This window comes from Coturnix japonica, chromosome 12 (genome assembly GCF_054131305.1).
Source record: "Coturnix japonica strain WE chromosome 12, WE-NBRP24, whole genome shotgun sequence".
NCBI classification, from domain to species: domain Eukaryota; kingdom Metazoa; phylum Chordata; class Aves; order Galliformes; family Phasianidae; genus Coturnix; species Coturnix japonica.
Window position 1 is genome coordinate 18977462 of NC_140674.1, and position 24345 is coordinate 19001806.

The following is a 24345-nucleotide window of genomic DNA, read 5'->3' on the forward strand; positions in this document are numbered from 1 at the left end:
CTGGGAACAGATGGGGCTTGGAGTCACAGTAATTGCTACAGCCTCTAGTAAGGACAGAGCTGGATCTTGATCTTACATGCTTTTAATCAGAGACTGATGACCCCAGAGAAGACTCGAACTTGAGTTCAGAGCAACAAGATTTCAGGCTTCTCCAATGGGTTTCCAAGTGTCCTGGATGGGAAAAATGCCACGAGCCCACCTACCCTGGGGTAAGACACAAGGAAAAACACCTCAGGCTGCAGCTGATTCCAAGCAGGAAGGTTTTGCATACTGCCCCAAAATCAAAGGCAGCCTTCAGTCCACAGCAGAGCAGAACTTCTCATCCCAAATTGCTTTCAAAAAAACCTTCAAAATCATTGGGAAACTGTGTCATGGAAAAGCTCGCTATGGAAGCAACAGGAAGGAAGGAAAAGGAGAAGGCAGAGCCACAGATCCTCTGTTATTTATTGTACAGTATTTCAGTTGAAGTACAAAGGCATCATCAGTATTCACCAGAATTGCATTGTGACAGTGTAACTGTGTGTTAAAAACATGCTAAAGGGCGGTGAACACAGATTTATGGGGTGAAAGCAAATGTAAATGTAAAAACACAGTTTTAGTAATGGACCTGTACAAAGGAGAGAGAAAAAAAAACAAAAACAAACAAACAAAAAAAAACACTAAAAAAGAGTGTGGGGATTAGAACCCCCAGAGTCAATGGAACTATATACAGACACTGTTACGAATCGCAGCATTAGGACCTTTGGGTTCTGTTTCCTTCATACTGATGACTGGGGGAGTGGGGGAAACATTGTTACTAAAACGATCAAATCCGTACAAAAGTATTTACAGAGAAAGGCAGAAAAAATCCCCTACTGTTCCGAAAGAGAAACATTTGCCTGTTGGGAGGATGCATCTCCCTCAGCACTTGCTCCCAGACCAAGCCAGAGTGGTGACCTTGGGGACGGGAAAGCAAATGGGGATGTGCTGGAGTCCTCAGCAGCGGGGAAGTGCCTCTCATGTCTGCTTTGCTGCTTTAAGTTCTCTTGGTGAGCAGTAAAACAAAAAACCCCAAACCCACCTGAGGCCCACGCACCACCCCGGGGGCAGGAGGACCAGGAGGGTGAAACAGGTGGGAGTGGGGACTGGGGGCTTGTTTTCTAGAGAAGGGGACAACAAGGGGGATAACAACACTTGGGGCTGCCAGGAGCTTGGGCTGCTGCTTTAAAACCTTCCCCTAGAGTACAACAGGAGAAGTGGACCCTTGGCGTGCAGACCCAGCGGGTGTGGGAGCTCAGACGTGGGCGCTCTTAGCGTGGGTGGGGGAGCTGGAGCCCGACGCGTAGTAGAAGCGGTTCTCGCCGAAGGTCTGAGCATCCCCTGAGCAGCAGACAATGACGCAGCCACCAAAGAGGCAGAGGGCAGAGCCGATCCAGCCCGTGTACAGGGAGTAGCCAAAGCTCATGATGGTGGTTTCACGGTGGGCGCAGACGGGGAACCAGATGGTGGCCACCACACCACACATGGCTGGGGAGACAGGAGGGGAAGAGCCAGTCATGTATGAAATGATATCATGAATGAAATGTAGGATCAGTAGGGTTGGAAAAGACCTCTGTGATCATCCAAGTCTGACCATCAGCCTCACACTGAATGTGGGACTGGCAGGATACCCAGCAAGCCCAGGGGATGGAGCATCCATCCTTCCTTGGCCCCTCAAGACAGACCCACACACTATTAGATGCATGCAGCTCAGAGTTAGTCTCCCACAGCTTGTGTTTCCTCTGGAGGATGGCAAGGAGCCCATTCCCACACTGAACCCATGGGGAACACAACAGCTTTGGCTTCAAGACTCCTAACACCAGAGCAGGAGAGGGGTGGGGGATAGCTGAGCTGGGAGAGGTGGGGAAGGACCAGCAACAAGGAGCAGAGTAACTGCAGCTTGACACAACCTGAGGTATTTCAAAGGCTAAAGAATGAAAGTCAGCCCTAAAACTGGTGCTCTGGAGAGCTGCACATTTAGCGGGAGATAAATACAAAAACCCATCCCTACATTCTCCTGGCATCACCCCACTCCCTGCTCTCACCCTGCATGGCCCTTCATGCAGCAGAGCCGATGGCCTTAACCACCTACAGGAGCGGGTCCTAAAACAATACCCCTTTATGGCCCGCACATCTGAGAGGAATTAATCTGTCAATATTGACTTGCCTCCGGGACAAGCTGTGCAGGACTCCATCCTTGTGGCTATCAGAGAATCAGAGCAAAACAATAACAGGGCTGTGGCAGCGCTACAGATCTCCGCCGACCGCACTAAGTGATATGTGGAGGCAGTGTCAAAAAGTTAAGGTTGCAAGAGGGGGGAAAAATGGGACAGAGAAAAAATAAGACTGTTTGGTTAAAGCAGAAAACAAACCATTGCTGCTGGCCGGTACAGCAGAAAGCCCATCCCCAGTCACTGCAGTTATTGTGAGAAAAAATATTTTCATATGGAAAAGAGAAGAAGGTTCGGAGGATGCTAATGAAGCCAGCAAAGACCTGGGGCCTCCTCAAAGCGAGGGCCCTGCGGCTCTGGGAGCGGGTTGTGGGGAAGGAGGGCTGCCCCTGCTGCAGCTCATGAGCCTCCAGAGAGGGGTCGGATGGGAATCTGCAAAGCATTCTAATGGGCTCCAGCATAAAGCTGCTTTGTTGTCCAAAAGGACACAATCATCTTTTCTTCTTCTGTCCACAGTAAATATATATATATATATATTGGTGTCCATAGACTATAAGAGCCTTATCCCCTCAGACCCCCCCTCCCATGGCTCCACAGAGAGGACAACGCTCACGTTGGGCCAAGGGGAGCTCTCGGGGACGCCGGGACAATGGCATCTCTTGTGCAGTGGGGCAGCCCACTTGTGCAGTGTAGCACCACCTTACAGTCATGCTGACAATGCTCGAAAGCTGGAAGGCCGGCCAAGGGCTGAGCAGGGCTGCAGCTGCTGGTGATCCCAGCGGGGAGGAGAAATGCACTGGGATGGTTGCTGCACTCAGTGCAGTCTGGCAGAAAGCAAGAGGAGCAGCTCAAATCCTATAGACTTCTATCACATTGTCCCCATTGACACCACCACCTGTCCCCGTGTCCCACATCCCAGCAGGTCCTACTTCCTTCTGACTGCACAACTGATCCATAGGGCTGAATCTCTTATCGTTTGCCATTATAGGCATGGTTTAATTCAGCAGTGGAAGCACATGTAGAATCATTAAGGTTGGAAAAGACCTCAAACATCACCCAGTCCAGCCACCCACCGATACTGTTCATTATCTGTCCTCCCAAAGCACAAAGCCATTTTATGCAGGTTATGTAAGTGTTTAGATTCTGCTTTCCCTCCTGTCCTGAGCCACCTGCCCATGGGGAACACACAAGCACTGCCTTCCAAACCACAGACTGGGAGGAACATATTAGTATCCTCTATTTAGAAGAGCTAACACAGTCAGTTATCAGTGGTAAATCCCAGTAACTAATGTATTTTCCATCTGTTTATCATCCTCAGATCCCTCACTTCCCCATGAGAAAATGATCGCTTGGGTACCAGCATGGGGTCCCCCAAATTAGCACCAACAACATGGGATGGGACAGGTTTTTCCATCAACATTGCACAGGAGGTGTTTTCATAGCAGCTCAGAGCAAGCCACCACCAACAGCCGTGTGCAGCCATAAATCAATTCCCTTGGTCAGATAGGATCGAGCAAAGACATAAATACATCAGCATGCAGGATAGGAGGGTGTGCACACGCTGCACTCTGCGGCCTGCTATTATCAGTGGACAGGAAGATCAATGGAATATCTGAGCCCATTGTTTTCCTGGCAAGTTTTCAACTATTTTTTCTCTCCCCCCTCTTTTTTTTCATGGTTCCATGCTGTGTTTCAACCTCTTCTTTCCTCTTTAACAATTCCAGTGCTAAATGCCATCCCCTCCCTGCACAACACTCAGCATCTGCCACGGAGCCAACTCCACTGATCGCATCCCCACTCAATATATCTGCAGAGCTCATGAGTATGGATTTGTTTCCTTCTAACCAGACCTCAGATCTGTGCTCAAGCCTGGATGTGTGGGGGAAGACACAGAAACCCATGAGTGAGAGATCAGTGGCCAGAGCATAAATAAGAACAGCCCATGACAGATAGACTTTAAAGCCAGCATTATGTCTTCTGAGGCCTGATATTCATATTTATTGAATGCTCTGCAATGGTGACACTTCATTTTTCCAACAACAGATCATTAATCAGCTTAAACAATGTCAGAGTCCCAAGCTCCATGCATTACTCTCCTTCCAAGGGGACCAATTTGCAAACCAGCCTGGAAAAAACAAATGGATTTTGTACCAAAAAAAAAGTGTGGATTGGTTATTTTCTGTGAGAAGTTTAGGAGCCAAACGAATGTGTTCATCCTTTATCATTGCCCAGCTTTAAGGCAGCCCAGATCACACAGGGATGACCAGCAAGAAGGCCAAACATGACCCGAAGTGCACCTGCTGGCCTTCATCCTTGTTATCTCTTCTCACTGGCCTTACACCATGGCAGGACCAGACCCAAAACCCAGCTTCATCCCCACAGAGCTCTGGGCTTTCACTTGTTCTCATGCAGTGTGACTCATTGTAGCCACTGCCATGTCTGCTGCTCCTGCAATCCTGCTGCCCCACTGCAAAGCAGATTTAGGGGCAGTGCCCTCAGCCACTCAAAATGGAGCTGGTCTACGGCACAGTTCTCATTGCCCAAAACTAACATTTTCCATTTGTTTGCCATGAAGTGCAGCTCTGCTGGGACTCCCCCAGCTCCGGGACCAGAGATAACAGCAGAACAGACTCTCCTGTTACTACAGTATCACTGACAGCATGAAAAAAATCCTTTTGTTCATTGCCAAGTCCAGATCTGTGACTGGAGGTTTCAGGACAGGGATGAAGGGACACGTTCCCAGAGCTCTCCAGTGTGACTGCAACAGATGAGATGTCCCATGCAGGCCCCATAGAGCTGATGTCAGCATTTCCAGCTGTGGCAATGGCCCCTTAAAGCCCACAGCTATTGGAAAGCCCTCCTTGGTCTCACTCCTAAAATTCAGACATACTGACTCATCCTAACTTCCTCACTGGAGCACAGGGCTCCATCCCTCCTTGTCCCCATGCATCCCCAGTTGGGGACATGCAGCTCCATGTGGTGCCCACTTGAAAAAAACCTCAGGAGAAGCAGAAGAAAGAGGAGCAGGGTGATGTCAGCGCTGGCTGCCGGCGAGCAGCAGAGCAGCACAAAGAAGCCACTTTCCCTCTGCCCCCTCCTCTGCCAAGCAGACGGGTGAAAACAAGGCCCCGCAGCCTGTGGCTGGGGTGACGAGGCCTCAAGAACACGCAGGTGCCGTGTTGGGGACAATGAGCTTCACAGGCTGAGCTGCACAAAACAATCTCCTCCGCGGGCCCCGCAGATGGGAAGAAATCCCAAGGACAAGGCTGGCAGGACACACAGGGCTGTGCCCCCCCTCCCGGGGTCTGACCGCCTCCTTGTCCCACAGGAGCAGCACCCGCTGCCCATACACCTTCCCCTCCCTGCTCACACACCACAGCAGCCCAAAGCAGAGGAGGCCATGCTGTGCCTTACCCAGGAGGATGATGAGGATCCCCCCCAGCTGGGAGCGGCGGTACTTGGCGGCGCCGGGCTCGTGGCCCATCCGGATGCAGGGCAGCACAGTGATGAGCAGGAAGATGGCGGGGAGGCCCAGCACGGAGGCGGCGATCATCAGCGCTCGGCACGCCTGGACGTAGCCTGTAGGTGGGGTGAGGACAGAAGATCTGGGTTATTTGGATCAAAAGGAGGAGAACTTTGGGCAAACGTTGATGTCCGATGAGCTCCCGACACCTTCACAGAGTGTATGAGATGGATTCCTGCCTGCCGTGCTGGATCACAGCACACAGCATGGCTATAAGCAAACTTAATGCACTGTATGTACTGACAGGGAGAACAGGAGCTGGTCTGAGAGGTCCAGCACTGCCAACCTCTGTGTAACATGGGCTGGGCATTGTATCAGAGGGAACTTCAGGAGTGACCCCTCTAAGTGCTGTAAACCTATTTCCACAGTAATTTAAAGCAGACAGAGGAAGGAAGAATGAACAAAAACCAAGGGATGTGTATTTCTACCCTGTCAGCTCTGGAAGGGGCAAGAAAAAAACCTCAACAACATAGAGTTAACAATAATTGAAACAGATGAAATAATTAGCTACAAGAACCAGCTAAACTACAGGGACCAGATCACACACAGACCTTGGCAGGTTCATTTAGCCCCAAAGATTCATTCATCATGGAGAAACATATCAGAAAGCAGCCAGGCAGAGCATGCAGGGAGCAGACATGACTACGCTAAGAGCTCTGCCATGCGTTAGAGCACAGGGGGAGCACAGCACCATGAAACCAATGACGAACTTCCAAAAGATTAAAAGCCACAGCAGAATGAATCGTGGATGCCACGAGATTCATCGTTCTCATCATTTTAAGGAATAGATCCTTCAGATTGTTAGTGGTTCATCATCACCTCGAGACAGAACTGAAATACAAAGAGGGCTGAGATACAAGAGAGCAGGCTTTGCAGCCTGGGGATAAGATGGGAAAGGAACAACTAGTTAACAGTTTGTTAAGAGCAGTGGTTGGTAGAATAAGTGGGCTTCAATAGCCAGAGATAAGCAGTTAAAACCAGGTGTAAGCCAATGAGCACCAAACAGGAGATAACACCCAACTCTTTGGCATGTTTAAGGGACCATCTCCTGAGCTGATGGAGCAGATGGAGCTCCACCATCGACCGCCCAGTGGGGTGGTGGGAGAGCTGGGGAGCGTACCTGGCAGGATGAGGATGTCCACCAGTGGCTTGCAGTGGTAGAGGCCCGTGGCCATGACGCAGTCTGCCCACAGCCCTTTGGAGCCCAGCTCGTCCATTTTGCGGCAGGTGGTGATGGTGTAACCGCAGGTCACCACCCAGTCGTTGGTGGCGGTGGCCACCACCACCCCGATCCACCCGATGAAGCTGCAGACAAACCCGGCCAGGTGCAGGCAGGTGGCCACCATGTCGAAGCGCCGGGATCGCGGACCGGGACGGGGAGATCAGGGCTGGGAAATGCGCTGCGGAGCGGGCTGCGACCCGGAGCTGCCGGGAGCTGCGAGCGGCCGGGAATGGAGATACCGGGAGAGATCCCCGAGCTGCACTAGGGCGGCACAGAGCGGCCGCTGCCCCTGGGAGGGGTCAGCGCTGCCTCCGGCCCCGCTCCATGGGAGGAGCGATGGGGAGCCCCGACTCGTGCGTCCGTCGCAGGGCCGGGCTGGGGGCGTGCGGGGAGCGGCCGGAGCGGGGCGGGCAGCGCTGACACCGAGATGCGGCGCTCCTGAGCTGCAGCGGCTCCGCTGCCATCGGCTCGTGGGTGAATAGAGCAGGGAGAGAGCGGGACGGCGAGCAGAGTTAGTTAGACGGCCGGTGCGATGCTGCGGCGCGGGGGGGACCGCTGGTGGGCAGCGACGGCAACTGCAGAGGTCAGCAGCATCTCCACCGCCCCAACCTACAGCCCCGGGTCTATCGAGGTCTATCTTTTCCGAGCACAAACCCAGCTATAGCTGTCCTTCCCCTCCCCTTACCTCTCTCCATCCTGCTTGTTTTGCTATTGGAGCTCCCCGACGGCAGGTAGGCAACGCTACCATCCGGTGCACAGATCGGAGCCGCTGTAGGGGAGTTTTCACCGTCGGTAAATACAAATATTTTTCATCAAATAAAGTGTAACACTCACTTCTAATGTTAAATGTTTACAGATCTCAGCACTGGCAATGCGTGTTATCTCTTCATTACCCATCTATTAAGGAGAGGTGTGAACAACTCCAACGTTGCTAGAGGAGTTAAGCAGCAACAAAAGCTGTGCAGCAGGGAACATGCCAGCTGCACCAAGCAGTTATCTCTATGTACATCTGAGCTGAGATGCACGGATATCCCTCTGCCAGCAATACCTGCACGGAGCTCAGGGAAAGCACCCACTGTGAGAGGGCACTGACTTGGTAGACCTGATAAAAATACCCATTAGAAAACAGGGGACCTCCTGCAGGCTGTGGGAACAGTGATTTCAGTGTCATCCCCGACTTAATTTGCTGTAATCAAAGCAAGGAAGATCGTCCTCCCTCGAGACGAACCGCTGCTGAGCACCTTCCTGAAGTCAAAACGGCATTTCAGCACATGGCACCACTCAGACAGGAGCGTTCTGATGGTACAGCTTTTATTTCTGAATCCACAATCTGTACACGTTATTTACAGGGCATGGAAATGGATAACAGCACAAAATACGATTGAGGTATAAGCTAAGAGCACAGTATGTCATGTTTCAATAAATAGAATTCAAATTTTGTAAACTAAGTGACCAGATAGATGCATTTTTTGTTTACTAAAACCATATAAAATATCTGTTAATCTCACGTGAGGTAGAGGACAGTTTTGTGTGTCATGTAATGCAACCACAGCAACGCTAACATTAAGACTGTACATCATTGGCAAAGTATTACAAATGAATGTGGCGATGGATCCCACGGCCTTGCTATGGTTTGGAATAGTCGCCAACTGCTGCCTTCAGCCCAGCAGAGTGCGGCGCTTTGCAGCCACCTTCTGTAATGCAAGGCAGCCATTACCTGCATGTCAACACCCATAAATGCTTTGGAGAGTGAGCATGAAAACAGAAAGAGGTTTTACCACCCGCAGGAAGCAACGTAACTGCAACAAAAGATTTCAGATCAACGCGTCCCAGACCTATTGTAAATACAGTGTAACTGTGCTTTCCTTTAAGTGAGGTATCTATATTGGAAGGAAACCTACAAGTCAATGCATGTTGGTGCAGAGGCAGTTTCCCAACAACACAACTTCATACCGTTGGTTTGCTGTGCTTGACGAAGCGCTTCACTCACTTTCCAAGCATTCCCCAACCGCTAACGCTGAACAAAACCGGCCATCTCAAGAACGGAGACGCACTATGAGCTCTCATGTGAGCTGCAGCCACACAAAGCTAAAAACACGGGTCTCTTTTTTGAACAGGTATGCAACAAACTGAACACCCTGTAAGCTTTCTATAGTGGAAACGTATTTGAATACATCTCACATCAGAAATGAGCAGAACAAAAACAAAGAAGCTTATTGCAGCTTGCTGTTGACAGCTGAAATGAAATTACTGGAGGATTTCGAGCAAAGATTTACAGGTCGGTGGGATTAACTCTTTTGTCAGCATCAACGTATTATAGAAAACTGTTGTGTGGATTAATTACATGAATTAAGTGCAGAAAAAATACAAAGTCATTACCTTTGCCGACAGCCAAAATATATGCTCTACAAACAAGTGAACTGAAGGAAGCTGACCGTGACAGCACGTCAAGGACAGCTCCACAGCTAATGCTAGGAAAGTCTTCTGAATAGTCCATAACATGGAACAGCTCTCCAACCCCCCAGGGTAAACCAAGAATGTACGAACAAACAGCTGTGGCTTCTAAAACATGGACTGAGCCACGTTTCTTTGGGCCACCAGGAGCTTCACGCTCCCACTCAACTTTTCCTACTTCACTAATGGCATTATGCCTTCACTATATACAGATGATTTTACACCTAAGCCGTTAATATATTAAATATAGAATAAAATTAGTGGAAGAATGTGAAACAGAAACACATTCATCTGAATTTTCCCGAGCTAAACGATATGCTTTGCAAAAACTAAAACACAAGCTTGGAGATCTGAGATTACATCTCTTCCATCCAGGGTGCTGTGGGTGAGGGTACGGTCACACTGCTAAACCTGCACACTGTACTATCCGAGTCCTCACATCTTCTCACTCATCAGAGCACACAAAGCATGTGAAAGTTCTTTTTGTTTCTCCAACACACAGGAGCAAACAGGCATTCACCCTGAATCCGAGTTCCAAAAGGTGCACACGCGGGCAACTTCGTTTTCACTCTAGGCGCTCAACCAGGAAACTATTAAAACAGTGAACAATCCTAGGCTTTTTTCTTGTCCTCTAAAGACTCGATGCCACAACTATGTGAGAAAGCAACTTTCTGCCTAAAAGATCAGCAACCGAAAGCTGAAGGCAAAACAAAGAGTAATGCATCAAACGAGCTTGCCATGGCTCAGAGTAAGAACCCAATGACAGAGCTGGTTTCTACCATTAAGTGCATACTTAAGTGAGGGCCCTTAAGCGTTCATTGCGAGTTTCTATGTTAGGCTGTAAAATAAACCACTCAACACATAACAAGCGCAAGGTAGTGAGAAAAGGTCAACGTAGATTTGTTCTAGAGCTACCAGCGTGTTATTTACAACTCACTCAAAAGCTATCTGGACACACAAATCTATGGCACAGTTATGTTTACATTATTACTTAAAATCAGTATAAAATTAAGTCTATACGAAAATTATTCATGTAAGCAACCCGAAAGGAATATTTAAGAATTTTAAGAGGGTTACAATAATTTAAAACGCATTCTAACTTCAGATTAACTAAATGGAGTATTTACAAAGCTATTTTAAGGTCATTTTAACAGATGTTCAGTTAACTTTCTCAGCCAGACATCTTACAAGCATTAGGAAGCCTCACCTGCAGATGGAACTGCTAAAACTCCATGCCAGCTGCTGGAGTTCTTGCAGAAGTGAAAACAGGAGTACAAACTATGGCTGCCTTCAGCAGAAGCTGCTTGGCGCAGCAGAAGTGCAGGCTGGGGCAGGGGAAGTCCAGCAATAGCAGTACTGCACTGCAGCTGCCACAGGTTCAAGTCAACTAGAGGTGAAATGGGGAATCTCAGAGCCAGGAACATAACACAGACAGGAGCTGAATAAAAACGGAATATACGGTACTCTAAGATCATAATCCTGTGAGGATTCCAAGCTAAAAACACTGCAGTGAACCCATTACGTGAAAAACGTAACCTGGATCCTCTTTTTTGATAAACATTGCCAAATAAGTTTCTTTTTTTTTTTTTTCCTCATCTAATCTGCCCTAATCAGTGTAAATATGACACAGGGTCCATAAAGGAAATTATGCACTGCTACGAAATAATTATTCTATGACTCCACAACACGTACCACCTCCTTTCCCACTCAGCTTAAAGATTTGTGCCATTTTCTATTTCTGTAAAGGCGAAACAGGAAAGAACTCAGCTTTCATTTTTACTAGTTCAGAATAAAATCTGATGCCAGTGGATTTTACCAAGTGGTTTTATCCAGAATTAATCAACTTCTTTAAAAGCGCAATACATCTAAGCGCCTTAAAAAAACCAAAGCAACACAACAAACATAAGCTAGAGCACAGGTTAAAATAATGTAGTGGAATAACAGAACTACTAAGGTAATTCTAGTCACAATCAGCCAACACCTGTCAGCTGTGTCAAACTGTTCAGAAAGAAGTGCAAAGGAGTACTTCTCCATCCAGATCTGTAGTCATGCACTGCATCTACCAGGAATCGGACTTTTGAAGTACCTGAGTAAATGCAATATATATATACACAAAGTGGACATTCTGTACAATGACACATTTCTAAATGTCAGAGCTCAATAAACATGCTGTATTTTCTTAATTCATGGTAATATTACCATGCCATTCCAACGTAGAAACGATCAAACTCATTTTCAAAGTGCCATATCTTAGAATTCTATTTTTCTAAGCAATTATCACAATGTCAGTTAAGGCCTGTTCCATGTATAGAAAGAAAAATTCAAAGGAAGCTTAAAGTGTAGAGGCTTCAGATACTAAATAAGTACTTTTTTTTTTTGTTTCTTTTAATAAATATTACTTTCCTTGGAAGCATTAGTATCTGAAAACCAGGCAAGCCATGGAATCCACGAGTCTGTGCTGGAAGGGACAGTCAAAGATCATCTAGCTGCTACCTCTGTGCCATGGGACATGGAGGGACACCCTCCACCAGATCAGGTTGCACAAAGCGCCGTCCAACCTCACTTTGAACACTTACAGTGATGAGGTACTCAACACTTTGTTGGGCGACCTGCTCCAGGGTCTCACCATTAGCCAACAAATAAATTCTACTTTCTTTCAACTTCAAATCACTGCCCCTTGTCCTATAGCTACCAACCTCTAATTGTTTTGTTCTTCCAGCACGGTGACCAAACACCTGCTCCAAAACTGTTTACTGAATAAGTTAGCTTGACTTCACGTAACAGAATTATGGAAAACTCATGCCGGTAAATCACTTCTGATAATCATCCATCCATTGTCATGGTGATTTTGAGGATTACCTCACATCTGCCTTTCGACTTTCCCCAGTTTAAGGAAGACAAAATTCTCACTGAAAACTCAACTATTTTTGGCCTTGAAGAAATTAAGATTTTTTTTTTTAAGTACTTTTATAACCGGGTGTGAAATCGATAGTAAAATACGGATCACCAAATCTGTTTTAACAGACAGTGTTAAAAGGTACAGGGTCCTCAAGGGCTGCATTAGAACTAAACAGAAACTGGTCACTCTAAATCAGAAGTTTCTTATTTTCTCCTAGTTTGAGAAACACCAGTACAAATAAATGCAGATTTCCATTGGTTAGGAAAATCTAAAAATGCGTACCTATCTATCTTCTTTTATATATATATATATATTCATCTGCATTTGTATGGCAAATAGAAATCTGTAGAGAATACTTCTTATCACACAGAAACTGCTTACAATTCATTAAAAAACGAAACACCCTGTTTGAAGGACACAGTCACACTCGTCTTCCAATTTCTATTTTCCATTTCCATGTTTTGAAGATTTCAAGATCTGCAGCTTCAATTCTTTTATCATCATCTCTAACTTCTCCCTCGCCTCTCGCTCTTGTCTCAGTTCATCCTGAAGCTCCTGTCTATCTGCCTCTGCGTGGTCCAGCCTCTGTCTCAGTTCTGCTAGCTGTAAGATAGAGGAGAAGGATTTAATTTTAACAAAAATATTTGTGCAATATAATAGAGAGTAAAGCAAAGAGTTTTGCATGAGACTGTCAAACCACTAACGGCATCAGCAGGAGAGTGTTAATCCCACGTGTGATGTGTTCAGTTGTTTGAGTCTAATTTATTAAAGCTGGACTTTCAGACTGAACCAAGTAACTACACAGTAGAAAATCAGTGGTAAACCCCAATGATTCAGAACATTAGTCATCTCAGCTGAACCATTTACAAAATGGAATCATTAAAATAAAACCAAAAAACAGCTAAACAACCACTGTTTGTATATGCATATAAATACCATACCCTGTATTAATAATAAGAAACTACTTTGAATTTATTAGGGTCTGTTCTTTCCCACCAAAACTTCTTCACAATAAAACTCAGATGAACCTTTCAAGTGTGGCAAAGTTACTGCCAAGTTGCTTATATGTATACCACCAGCAGTCACAACAGGAAGACGAAAGCCACTTATCTTCTCTACCATGGGTTTAAGTAGCTGTTTCTTAAGAAAAGACCTCACTGAATCTAAAGTCCTTCTGCACTTATGATGTTGGGCTTCCATCTGAATAATCGCTACGTGTACATCTCGCTGATAAAAAAGACAGCTCATGACAGCAAAGAAGTGCAGAAGCACATAAAAACATTGCTGTTTGCTGTAAAGTGCAGTGAGCAAAGGAACTCCTGTATCGATTTTACAGAAAAATACTTCTCCTTATACAAGATGAACATTCATTGAATGTAAGTAGCTTTCAGACAGCATGAGCCTATTAATGTGAGTCTTCTGACTCCACTACTTAGATGCAGACTGGTGCAGCACAGCAATGCCCACTGCCTGCATGTCACAGCAAGCAATACATAAATCAGCATGTCTGTGGTGGAGCTTTTGTTTTCACCTATAAAGAAAGGCTTAAGTACTGGTTATACTGCCCTATTGTGACTGATGGGGTAAAGCAACAATTAAACCGGGTAAGTCAGTAAAGGACTGAAAAAAGGGGGAACACCTCGTGCACCTTCAGACAGGCCTGGACAGAAGAACAAATGTTTACCAAAACTCCAAATCCCCTATTATTAATTTCATTTAATGTACAATGAAGGCTTTTCCCAGTCCACAGTTCTCAGAGAGGGCAACTGGCTTCAAGAAAACATCACATTAAGGCTACTTTAAATGCAATATATGCAGCTTGGGAAAAATAACTGTTGTCACAACCTCTGTTTAACTCAGGTACAGCTGACAACTGCTTGGAACCCATGATCCAAAGTGTACTGTAAGATGTGATAAATGGAGAAAAAGATTCCAATGACATGTTCCAAGTAGCTCTACAGTACAACTAATAACAGGATAAACTTTCATGGAAGGAATACATTTAGCATTCTAACATCAAAAGAAACAATCATCCAAACTCCTTGGAGAACAATCCATTGTTTTTATCCTCTAAAGAAAGTATATGCTAGACAAGCCATATAAAACACGCTACACATGATCATCAACTAGAACATGTTGTTACTTGCAGTAACAGGGCTTGTACCAGATGTTTGGTAAATCAGACCTTAGTCAGAGAGGATTACTTCTGGCAGCAAAGGCCAGGAATCCGTGGAGTGGGATGTCATGAAATTAAATTCATGAGAAGGATTTATGATGCTAGTTGCTGCCCTACTCCCTAAAAATACAAAAACCTGTATCTCAAGTAGAACCTGTTTCTTATTTTAAGACTGTATGAACAGCAAATATACAGAACTATAATTGTGACCGTAAAGCTTAAGATTTTGTTTGTTTCAAAAGACTGTTTTCTGTGCAACGTACAGAAGTGCAGTACAATGTACTTTAACACGTTTCTATAGCCAAAGCAATTGTGCTTAGTTCTATAACACGGACAAGCTTATATACATTAAACGTGACTTGCTTTGAATAAGAATGTCATAATCCTTATGTTTAACTATTTAATCAGTCATATCATACAAATATCTGACAAAGAAAATCATAACATCTGACAGGCGACATGTTTCTATAAGCTACATTTTAGCTCTGTCTCAATCAAGGGACAAGGAAGTAAATCTGCTGTCGCTGTGACTAAGATGGAGAAGACGAAACCTTGCAGTTGATGAGCAATAACTTCATATTCACTCACGCACTAAACATGATTTGGTTTGAAACAGACTTTCCCTTCTCACCTGTGCTGCATATTCTGCTTCCTTGTCTTTCTCTGAACTGGAGTCACAGGTACACTTCTGCTTCATCATTTGGTCCAATTTCTTCTCCAAGTCTCTCTGCTCAAAATAAAACTCTTCCATTCTTTGAGCGTGTTCGGTTTGCAAAGATTCGAGTTCTTTTTGCAAATTCTGCTGCTCTTCACTTAGTTCCTTCATAGCTTTAGAGTTGTTTAACATTTCCACTTCCTGTCAAGACAGATCAGGATCACTTACACCTTGGTTCTAACACCAGAAGAGTGAAAAAACAATCCTGTCATTTAAATACATAACTGGAAACAAAGAGGCAAAAAAGAGCACATTCATCTATTGGTAACAATGGCCTAATAAAGGAACTCATCTCCTTATCAATGGTGACGTGCTGTATAAAGCATTCAGTTCAATATAAAATATAATGACATTATCATTACTTTCAAGCACATGGAGCTTCCAGAAACAAATTCACAATGTCCAGCAGTGAAACCTCAGAATGTACCAGCACTGATTTACTAAAACATATTCTGAAGACAAAAGAAGTGTCTCATCAGAAAACAGAATAGAAGTGTTTGTTTTCTCATTCTGTTAACATTTTTATATTTGTCAAAGGGCCTTCGTTATTTTTTTCTTTCTTTTTAAATTACCTCCAACAGCAGAACGCTTCCAAAGCAGCAGTCCTGGGGCCCTGCCTGAGATTGATGATTCTGAGCTTGATGTTCAAAAAACAAAAAGGTCTGGTGTACAAATACAAGCAGAAAAGACAGTATTTACTTAATGCAGAGAGCAAATGTGATGCAAAATCACAAATGAACACCAGTTTCTAATCTCTTCCATAAAACTCCCTAAAAAAAAGGTTCATCAAATAGAAACAGGAAGGTGCTATTCTCACTATGCGGGGCTGTGTTAAGATCAAATCAAATTCCTGCATCTTTAAAATCCTAAAATGTGAGAAATTTCCAAAGGGCCTAAACTATATTTGCCAAAATATTTATGTTTTTGAAAAACATTCAAGTTGTTTTCATTAGGATAAAATGAAAGAAGGAGCTCCTTGAAGACAGATGTTAATAAAACTGAAAGAACAACACCACTTATTAGCAGCCTCTAACCTAAAAAACACACAGGATGTTGATATTTACTGTCTGGATTCGAGCTGGTGGAAAATTATTTTTGTGCTCCAGTGTTCTAAATGGAAGCCACCCATGGAATGCTTCTAATACCAAAAACCTAACAGCAGTTTCCTGATGCTAAAATGAAGTGCATTCACATTGGCATCGTACCATTTGAAGCTGCTGCTTCCTCCGCAAAATGGTATTTAGTTTTTCTTGCTGCTTGATGTAGGTTTTCATTACTTCTTCCATGATCCTTCCCTTGTCGTCTTCACAACTGATGTCCTTCATGAGAGTGGGGGACAGCGTTCTCCCATCATTACCTACTCCAACACACCTGGAGACTCTAATGCTTTTGGAAGAAACACGTTCGGATTTTCCACCTCTTGCACAATGAGCTGACACAATTGGATCTACAGATGAAAGAAGAACGTAGCATAATAAGCACAGAAAATCAGAGCAAAGTAAACTGAAGATGAGGAAAAGGTCAGCAGAATTTTTGGAGAACAGAAGTGATATGGATACGATCACAAAATACCAGCTTGGTCTTGTTCTTTCCAAAGTTACAAGCTTCAGAACTGAAGACTCCAATGTAATTCTTTTCTATAGCTTATCTACTCACCTAAACGCTTATGCTGGTCCAGACCAGTCTTCAAGTCAATTTTCTCCTGTTCCTCAAGAGAAAGCTCTGGATAGGAGGCAGGTTTTTTGTGCTTTCCAATGCTGAGCTTTTTCTCTGACAGTCCAGATGAAGACTTAATTACTTCAGAAGCTTTGACTGTTGTTTTTGTTACATCCTTGTATTGCGAAGCAAGTGATACATTAGGGGCAACCACTTTATCACACATATAAAGGTAGTAACTGAAACAGAACAGTAAAATTAAGGATGAAAATGCACAACAAACAGCAAATGAGAATACTAAGTTTAATATTACTTGATTTTAAACAGCAAAATTTTCAATAAATATAAGCTTATCCTTTTTATCTTTTTTCTACACAAAAGGAAATGCTAATGACTTCATCCTTACTGGTAGATCATTTAGATAAGGTTTGGAGGCCACACACACAAAAAAAGCTTATGCAAATGTGACTGATTAAAAATACACACACACATACGTGTGTGTATAAATCATACAAAGTCTTCTCTCAAATGCAAAGAGTAAAATCAGAATGCCACCAGATCCAGACTCTCCAGCACTCCCATAGTCCTCATATTAGCAATGGAGTATGGGAGGAGGGATCAGCACAGTAGTAACAATCACACTGCTGGGCACTGACAGTGCTGGGCAGACTCAAGACCAATGCTGGACCTTCTTTTCCACATATACTGACCAACATTGATGCAGAATACAGAGTGTGTACTGCATTAAGGTCATGCACTCCATTTCTGAAACCTAGAAATTAACCAAGTCAGCTGCAGTCATTGTTCCAGTGTGGAATAAAGTCTACAAAGAGTTTTTGCAAGTCTTTTTTGAAAGGAAATGAAGTTGCACTCGTGGTAGATAGGCCCTGTGCAGCTTTTCACATACATGTTATAATAAGAAAATTAGCTTCTGTCATTTCTGGTCTGAGAAGGGAAATTGTAATTACATTTCAGTTGTATTTCCTCCTGAAGAATGCCCATATATCACAGCTTGAGCCTCACACCAAAAATCGCCCATAAGCAGTTCATTAATATTTACACTAAGAAATGAATTACAAGTTAGGCTGCAATTATTTTTTGTAACAGTTCAGGTTGCAAATACATTCTTTTCAGATGCAATTTATGTATTAGATTTATGTATGTGATGCACATCGTGCTGCAAAGGAAATTCATTTACCTGGGATGGAAGAAGGAGGGTGGCTGAGGATCAGCTTCTGCTTCCTGCTTTATAACAGGATACCACTGTGATAATTCCAGGCTCTGCTGGGAATCCACCTCAAGAGAAACAAAAAACAAACCGTAATGTGAAGACAGGTTCACGTTAATGACATTTTAATAAACTGTTCTCAGTGGAATGGCACTTCCACCATTAATTCATACACACAAAGACAAACTGGGTACTGGAAAACGCACAGACTTTGGCAGAGGTGGATGCTGATGCAAGCGACAGAGGTTTCTTCAATCACCAATTTCCCTTCGCGAGTTAAAGCAGCAACAAAACTGAAAGAAAAGCTCTTCATAAACCTACATAAAAGCTCAGCTTTGCTCCCAGAACTCTGGCAGAGACACGCCACCAGACACCGAGAAACAGAAAGCAGAAACAGGATTCCAAAAAGGTTGTATCACCCTTTTGTAATTAAGCATCTATACATCAAAGTATGCACTTATCAGATACTTGACCACAGAATGAAATCTATGAGAAAAAGCAATAATTACTGGTGTTACAGGAACACAGCTGGGCAAGGTCACTGCAGTAAGCTAACAACCCTCTGCAGTATGGAACAGAAGTACCTCAGGTGCATCAGAACGCATCATCTTAAAGCACATCTGTGCGTGTAGGATTTGGATAGCAGCCCTCCTTCTGTTTGTCTCAAGGACCAAAATTAAACTTTGACTAAAGTTACCACAGATACTTAGTGAAAAGTGTCTGGTCCTATTTACAAGACTCGCAGATGAAAAACTGATTCCTAATTTCATCGTACTAAAATAGTCTTGGGACTGGGGTGATGTCTACACCCACTGAAACCCCTCATAATGTGAATGTGAGTGGGTTTTCCCCCAGTGTGATCAGATGCCACCAGCCAGCAGCCACAAAAAGTCCATATTCACACACCCAGAAACAGACTGTGACAGAACCTCACCTCTGGCAGCCCAGAGTCTGCAGTCACAGCAGCAAGGCCTGTATCAGAAGTCACTTGACCACAACAAGGTGTCAATCCCATCTACATGAATCTGGTCAAAACGTCAAGCCTGCTAAATTCTAAGTCTAGCAATGCAACTGCAGCGTAACCCCACCCATGCAGATTCTCAAATCAGCTCCAAAGGGGACAGAAAGGAGAGAGGACACAAGGAAGCTAAGCTCCAAAACCCTTCATTCTCATTTCGTACGCTGCTTAATAACAATAATAAAAACATCTACACGGGTCTGTAATGGAAGAATCCAGAAAGGGTCTTTGTATTTCATTTGTATGAACTGCAGCCCAGTCCAAACAACTGCTGCTGTGAACTTCAGCTGTTTTTTCATCTGTCTACAGGAAACTGAAACCGTGGTCACAAGTCTGCTAACAAGAAACAGGAAGCAGCCTGCTGTAGTCACACCTACAACACATTTCCACCGATGCCACAGTTCATTACCTGTACTGGCTCTGCAAGGATAAAGGCTGTCATGATAGTGAAGCCTCCTTGCTGTGAGCTTACCTGCATCTCCAGCTGATTCAGCATGTGCAGGAATGCCATACAGCAGGCTATTGTGGGAATTTCCTGATCAAATCCCTTACAGCACACTGGCACAACTGTAGCAGCAGCTGTTACTGCAGTAATCCTTTCTGTAACGCTAAATGTCCAGAGCTGTGCTGGAAGGTATCATCTCACCACGTACCTTTTTGAGCTCACCTGCTTTGAAATCCAAGACAAAACATCCAACAGGTGAGCTGAGAAGTTTTAAGTTTAGATTATACTCAATAAAACTGCATATTCTTCGAGTGCAAACATCCATGCTGTCATCACCCATGTGCTCCCTCATCTAATGAGCTGGCTGCTCTCTCTGTTCCCTACCAGCACTTCTAAAAAGCCTATTCCTTGCACATAACACGAATATTTCCCCAGCAACACCCAACATTTATCTGGTGTTTATTATTTAAATTAGAAGCCCTCTGAAGGAAAAATAAGCTCTGTGTTTTTGAACTGCACTGCAGACTTGCAGCAGTATTTTAGGAAAAAATACTATGTCTATTATTAACCACTGTCAAGATACCGTCCTACAGCTCTTTACTTGGACTGCTTCAGAGCTCCTCTCTTTTGGCATATTTCTCCATAGAATCTGTTTAAACAGAAAGCTACTGCTGGACAAGGAGGCTTCAAGCTTCTAACAGGAGCTTATCGATGTGTCCTTACCTACATGAAACGCCATGAGATGGGTGGTTGGCAGGCCAGGCAGCCATACACCATATGTGTGTGTGTGTGTGTGTGTGTGTGTGTGTGTGTGCTGGTGTGAATGCAACAAATAACAAACCAATTGGTAACACTCGATTTTCAAGCTCCTTTCTGCTTTGTTCAGCTGCTGCAGCACATACCGCATAAAACACATTAAAAGATTTCCAAATTAATTCTGAACTTCCCAGAGACTGCTTACTTTAAAACGGAACAACAACCAACAAAACCAAACCATCTAGAGCCCAAAGAGGAAAGAAATCTCTATGCCTTTTCATCAGAAATGCATTTCCATGGTGAAGCTCCCTCATGAAATTCATTTAGGCTTGGCTTGACAAGCATTCCCATTTACAAGAGGCAAGCACTGTGCTTCCAAAAGGACCATTATAGGAGCAGGCAAAGAGATTTAGGAGTTCTACAAGAGCAGGTGAACTTACTTTTGATCGAGTTCTTTTCTGGTTTTTCTCGCTAAATTTCTCCTTCATTTCCTCCAACAGATGCTTCAGCTCCCGCTCCTCCGACGTCCCCAGGTACTTCTGGTTAATATGAAGGTAGCAGTGCCACTTGGCTGACTCAAACCCCCAGTGGCAGGTCCTCTTGTCAGGGGATCGATGTGAATGCATCACGAAGGTCTGGGGTGAGAACATCCCGTAGCACTCCAGACATTGGATACAGGGGTCATCCGGCGCAAGGTAGAACTGAGGTGCAAACAAACCCTGGCACTTGCCCAGGCACTCGTGCTCTACTTCGAAGGCACTGCCAGTCTCCTTCAGTTGGGCCAATGTGTTCTTAGCAGGGAGAAAGCTGCTGTTCTGAGGAAAAGTGCGAGGACGTAGTAAAGCATTGCATAGTCTCTGAGCGTCAGTCAGTGTAATGAGCCCGCAGGAAGGAGCATTAAATGGAAGAATCCCCAGAACCTTCAGAATATGAAGCTGGTCGGAAGTGCACCTGGAGCAGTATATGTACAGTTCATCACACACCGTATTGATCTGTTGCAAAGAAAAGTCTCGAAGAACCGAATTCAACACCTGAGGCAGGCAAAGTCTTTTCTCTCCTCCGACTTTAAAGCAAGAGATGGATTCCCCCTCCAGCAGAGTCTGAGTGAGCTCTGTGGAGCTGTCGGGAGGGATGAGCAGCGGAGCAGACAGGATTTGAGGCGATGGGAGAGGCAAGAAGACGGTGGGTGACATGCTCTCCTGGGAATAGCGAGCTGAGAAAGCTGCCGGTCCACCCAGTGAGCTCTGGCTGCTCAAGTGGAATTGTGCCAACGTGTGTTTCAGACCTGGATTTAAATTCAAAGGCTCGGAGATTGAAGAACTATTTGGCTTGGCACTCTCCCCGTCAGCCTCCACAGAAGTTTCGTCATATTCGTCCAAGTTTTCCTTCTTTATTGTTGGCAGTTTATTTATTACAACTCGCACTGGGCTATTGACGTGCATTTCTGTCATTAGTTTCTTCAGCGGGGGGCTCCCATCCTCTTGGATCCCACTCCTCTTTTGCTCTGAAACGAGCCCTAGAGGGAAATTAGTCTGCGGGCTTTCCATCGCTGAACACCAGAACTGTAATTAATGACAGTCTCGAGCGTCCATTCTCCTCCTGCTTAGACAAAAAATGACTTGAAGTCAACTCGAGTCCCACAGTCACACCCCGCTCTGCACTCCTTTAATTCTTCAGCCTCCAACAGCAAAACCTGCAGCCCATTTTGAACACCAGACTAAAAACACTAAGTCTGCTGAGATCAGGCTGTTTTTTCTTCTAGTTCTACATCCATTTGCTCAACTGTCTTTTATAAGAAAACGCCGTGATTCGTTTATGTTCTTCATACACTGCCCACAGTCACACAGCGGAGCTCCAGGAACCAACGAGGTGCTGCAGAGCATCCATTCGTGGCCGCTTCTTTCTTTCAGAAGCAGACACCGTAGAAGTAAGTCTGTATTTCAGTATTAAAACAGAAGCGCTCTCAGCTCCGTAGGATCCCAACCGTACCTGGAGCCACACGGAAATCCCGCCCGGCACTTTCAGTTCCTGGAGATGGAGCCGATCTTTGGGGCCTGCTTTATTGTGCTGCCAACTCGGTGATTTCAGCAGCTTGCAGACCAACCCGAGCCGAGCGCCGGGCGTCCCCACGGAGTCACCTTTGGCACAGATGTCAGCACGGCGTGTCTCAATTCTCCCACCTCGAGTTACGGGCGCTCAGCCCGAGTCTGCGGGCTGGATTCCCGCTGTCAGTCCGCGCAGCCTGCGAACAGCAAACGGGGTCACGGCAAGCCACGAGATCGGGGTATGGGGTGCAGGGTATGGGGTGCAGGGTACAGGGAGCAGGGTATGGGGAGCAGGGGGTATGGGGTGCAGGGTATGGGGAACAGGGTATGGGGAGCTGAGTATGGGGTGCAGGGGGTATGGGGAGCAGGGTATTTGGAGCAGGGTATGGGGTGCCGGGTATGGGGTGCCAGGTATATGGGGTGCAGGGTATATGGGGTGCAGGGTATATGGGGTGCAGGGTATATGGGGTGCAGGGTATATGGGGTGCAGGGCATGTGCCCGCGGGGAGCGCCACGCGAAGCCCCGCCCGCCCCGTCCCGCCGCCCCCCCCGCAGCCGTTCCCGGAAGGGCGCGGGACGCCGCTCCGTGACTCACCTCGGGGCTGTGCGGCTGCGGGCAGCGCTCCCCCCGCTCCTCCCACCCCCTCCCGGCTCCTTCTCTCCGTCTCTCCCTCGTTCCCTCACTCCCCGCCGCTCCCTTCCCCCCCCAGTGCCCGGCGCTCCCCTCCCCCTGCCGCCGCCATCCCCTCCCTCGGGCGCTGTCTCCCCTCTCTCTCCCCCTCACCCCGTCTCTCCTCACTCGGTGCCGCGGAGGCTCCTGATCCCCGGGAGCGGAACAGGCTCCGCTCTCGCACCGCCCACCCGTGACCTCACTGCGGAGACGGCGGCGGCGGCGGCGGACACACACGGAGACGGCGGCGGAGACGGCGGCGGCGCGCGGGCACGAACCCGGCGGCGGCGCGCACCCCCCGCCGCCCTCAGCAGCCGCCGCCGCCGCAGCTCCGCCCACTGTCTGGGGCAGCGGCGGGAGCGGCCGCCCTTCCCCCGCCGCTGAGCACAATAAATGGCGATGAGATGCAAGAAAGGACGATAAAATGCGATACAGAGCGATATAACCACACGTACCTACTCAAAGGGCACATCGGTGATGTTAACACCTCCGATAGCAGGCTGTGCCTTTGGTGTTCGCATTTTATCGTGCTCAGGTGTTCAGGGGCACCTGAGCGACCCCCGGTGCTTCGTATGGCTCAAACAATAACTCGCTGACGGTATAGAGAGGAAAATAGGGCTTGGAATAACTGTATAAACAGCCGTGCCTCAGCTTTTAACCATAACGCTGTGATCATAAAGACAATAACAGTTCTACTTATTTTTTAGAGCTTAGAGAAAAGCGTTCGACCTTTCTATTATTAAAGAATCGAGGTAGAGATGGAGGAATCGTAAATCTGAACTAGAGCATGACCTCAATCTTTATATTCAGTGCAAAGCGTGGCTATAACGGGATGGTGGTTCTACTGCTGCCATGTTACAGGACCCTCTGGCAAACATGGGGCTTCTCCATTGAACAAAAGGGCATTGAAGGGAAACCTTAACTCTGTAACCTCCAAGTTACCTGGAATTAAGCCTGTTTTTTGGCCCTACATAAAGGAGGCATTTCATATATTGCATATAGAAGACACGACTTCTCATGGCCTGAGGAAATAGAAAAGGAAGGGAAGGCATAAATCCCTTCCACCCCGTGTAGGCCAAAGAGAAGATAAATGCTTCCCCAAAACTGAAACCAGCATTTAATCACAGGGAAGAATAAAATCATTGGAGAAATTAATTTTCTTCCCTTTAATACCCCACTATTTGGCCTTCTCCATCCTCATTTGGTCGCTCTGTTTTTATTGTAAATCACTACAGATTGACTCAGCCCTTCCTTAGGGAGCATTTATCATAACAGCTATTACTGTTATAGGAAGTGCATTTTCCCTTACTTACATTTCCCCTACTGCTTTCTGGATCCTTTCGCCAGAC

General features: G+C 45.8%; 2 protein-coding genes across 7 annotated transcripts; both read right to left on the reverse strand.

Annotated features, from left to right (window-relative positions):
• Positions 1-426: 426 nt before the first annotated feature.
• Positions 427-7207, reverse strand: CLDN11 (claudin 11). Its single transcript, XM_015871982.3, has 3 exons — positions 6833-7207; positions 5604-5768; positions 427-1506 (listed from the first exon to the last, which is right to left on the reverse strand). The coding sequence occupies exons 1-3, from the start codon at positions 7056-7058 to the stop codon at positions 1274-1276; spliced, it is 624 nt and encodes a 207-aa protein (XP_015727468.1). The 5' UTR covers positions 7059-7207; the 3' UTR covers positions 427-1273.
• Positions 7208-8228: 1021 nt separating this feature from the next.
• On the reverse strand, positions 8229-23266 carry SKIL (SKI like proto-oncogene). 6 transcript variants are annotated; one of them, XM_015871975.3, is made up of 9 exons: positions 23111-23250; positions 22271-22523; positions 20722-21880; positions 18033-18130; positions 16835-17073; positions 16384-16625; positions 15751-15840; positions 15095-15319; positions 8229-12890 (listed from the first exon to the last, which is right to left on the reverse strand). In XM_015871975.3, exons 3-9 carry the CDS (start codon positions 21826-21828, stop codon positions 12729-12731), a joined length of 2163 nt encoding a protein of 720 aa, XP_015727461.2. In that variant the 5' UTR covers positions 21829-21880; positions 22271-22523; positions 23111-23250; the 3' UTR covers positions 8229-12728. The 6 variants fall into 6 exon arrangements, with proteins under 6 accessions (XP_015727461.2, XP_015727459.2, XP_085369467.1 ...); XM_015871973.3 differs by having other exon boundaries at positions 20722-22523; positions 23126-23266; XM_085513341.1 differs by having other exon boundaries at positions 20722-22523.
• Positions 23267-24345: the final 1079 nt, after the last annotated feature.

Excerpts from the sequence above, each read along its gene's own strand:
- SKIL (XM_015871973.3), bottom strand. The coding sequence starts at position 21,828 with ATGGAAAGCCCGCAGACTAATTTCCCTCTAGGGCTCGTTTCAGAGCAA. Across the intron at positions 17,074-18,032 it reads CCCTCCTTCTTCCATCCCAG|TTACTACCTTTATATGTGTG; the intron begins GTAAATGAATTT and ends GTTCTGTTTCAG. Across the intron at positions 16,626-16,834 it reads GGACCAGCATAAGCGTTTAG|ATCCAATTGTGTCAGCTCAT; the intron begins GTGAGTAGATAA and ends TTTCATCTGTAG.
- CLDN11 (XM_015871982.3), bottom strand. The coding sequence starts at position 7,058 with ATGGTGGCCACCTGCCTGCACCTGGCCGGGTTTGTCTGCAGCTTCATC. Across the intron at positions 5,769-6,832 it reads GGACATCCTCATCCTGCCAG|GCTACGTCCAGGCGTGCCGA; the intron begins GTACGCTCCCCA and ends CCCCACCTACAG. Across the intron at positions 1,507-5,603 it reads GATCCTCATCATCCTCCTGG|CCATGTGTGGTGTGGTGGCC; the intron begins GTAAGGCACAGC and ends CTGTCTCCCCAG.